The sequence below is a fragment of the Labrus mixtus genome, chromosome 23 (genome assembly GCF_963584025.1).
Source record: "Labrus mixtus chromosome 23, fLabMix1.1, whole genome shotgun sequence".
NCBI lineage: Eukaryota > Metazoa > Chordata > Actinopteri > Labriformes > Labridae > Labrus > Labrus mixtus.
This window is the reverse complement of record NC_083634.1, coordinates 21,670,780-21,671,947: the sequence shown is the minus strand read 5'-3', so window position 1 is coordinate 21,671,947 and position 1,168 is coordinate 21,670,780. Positions and strand designations below refer to the sequence as shown.

Below are 1,168 nucleotides of genomic sequence, written 5' to 3'. Positions count from 1 at the left end.
AGGAGAGAGTAGAGGAGGAGGAAGAGGAGGAGAGAGGAGGAGGAGAGAGGAGAGAGGAGGAGGAGAGAGGAGAGAGGAGGAGGAAGAGGAGGAGAGAGGAGGGAGGAGAGAGGAGGAGGAAGAGGAGGAGGAGAGAGGGAGGAGGAGGAGAGAGGAGGAGAGGAGGAGGAGAGGGGAGGAGGAGAGATTTGGAGTCTCTCTCTCAGTTAGAGATCTTCAGTTCTCAGTTTTGAGTCTCATTAATTTTTTATGCAGTTTAAGAGAGTTTGATTAAAATCATCTGGAGACGAGTTCTCGTCATGTCTGGTCTCTAACGGGGGTCTGCTGGTCTCTAACGAGGGAGCTGGTGGTCTCTAACGGGGGAGCTGCTGGTCTCTAACGGGGGTCTGGTGGTCTCTAACGGGGGAGCTGGTGGTCTCTAACGGGGGTCTGGTGGTCTCTAACGGGGGGAGCTGGTGGTCTCTAACGGGGGTCTGGTGGTCTCTAACGGGGGAGCTGGTGGTCTCTAACGGGGGTCTGGTGGTCTCTTACGGGGGGAGCTGGTGGTCTCTAACGGGGGTCTGGTGGTCTCTAACGGGGGAGCTGGTGGTCTCTAACGGGGGTCTGGTGGTCTCTAACGGGGGAGCTGCTGGTCTCTAACGGGGGTCTGGTGGTCTCTTACGGGGGGAGCTGGTGGTCTCTAACGGGGGTCTGGTGGTCTCTTACGGGGGGAGCTGCTGGTCTCTAACGGGGGTCTGGTGGTCTCTTACGGGGGGAGCTGGTGGTCTCTAACGGGGGTCTGGTGGTCTCTTACGGGGGGAGCTGGTGGTCTCTAACGGGGGTCTGGTGGTCTCTTACGGGGGGAGCTGGTGGTCTCTAACGGGGGTCTGGTGGTCTCTTACGGAGGGAGCTGGTGGTCTCTAACGGGGGGAGCTGTAGCTCTGTAGCTATAGAGCATCCCGTGTGTCCCTGCACATTAAAACTCTCTCTACATGAACCAGCGCCGCTCAGGGTGACAGATGGAGACGAGCACCTTCTGGTCGATGAGTCGAAATGTTTGTGGAAACTGTTGATGGGGAGGGGGGGTGGGGAGGGGGGGGAGAGAAGGGGCTTTAACCTTTATGACCCAGACTAACACCTTTAGAGGATCTGCTCAACCATCGACTGAAGAAACATTCAGGTGTTGTAG

The 1,168-nt window shown here is 57.4% G+C and overlaps 1 protein-coding gene across 1 annotated transcript in view; it reads right to left on the bottom strand.

Annotated features, from left to right (window-relative positions):
* Positions 1–353: 353 nt before the first annotated feature.
* rbm46 (RNA binding motif protein 46) overlaps positions 354–1,168 on the bottom strand; it is a 12,285-nt gene continuing 11,470 nt past the window's right edge. Inside the window, exon 9 of the mRNA XM_061032043.1 lies at positions 354–526. Coding sequence (XP_060888026.1) covers positions 354–526 — 173 coding nt within the window. The remainder of the gene's footprint in view (positions 527–1,168) is intronic.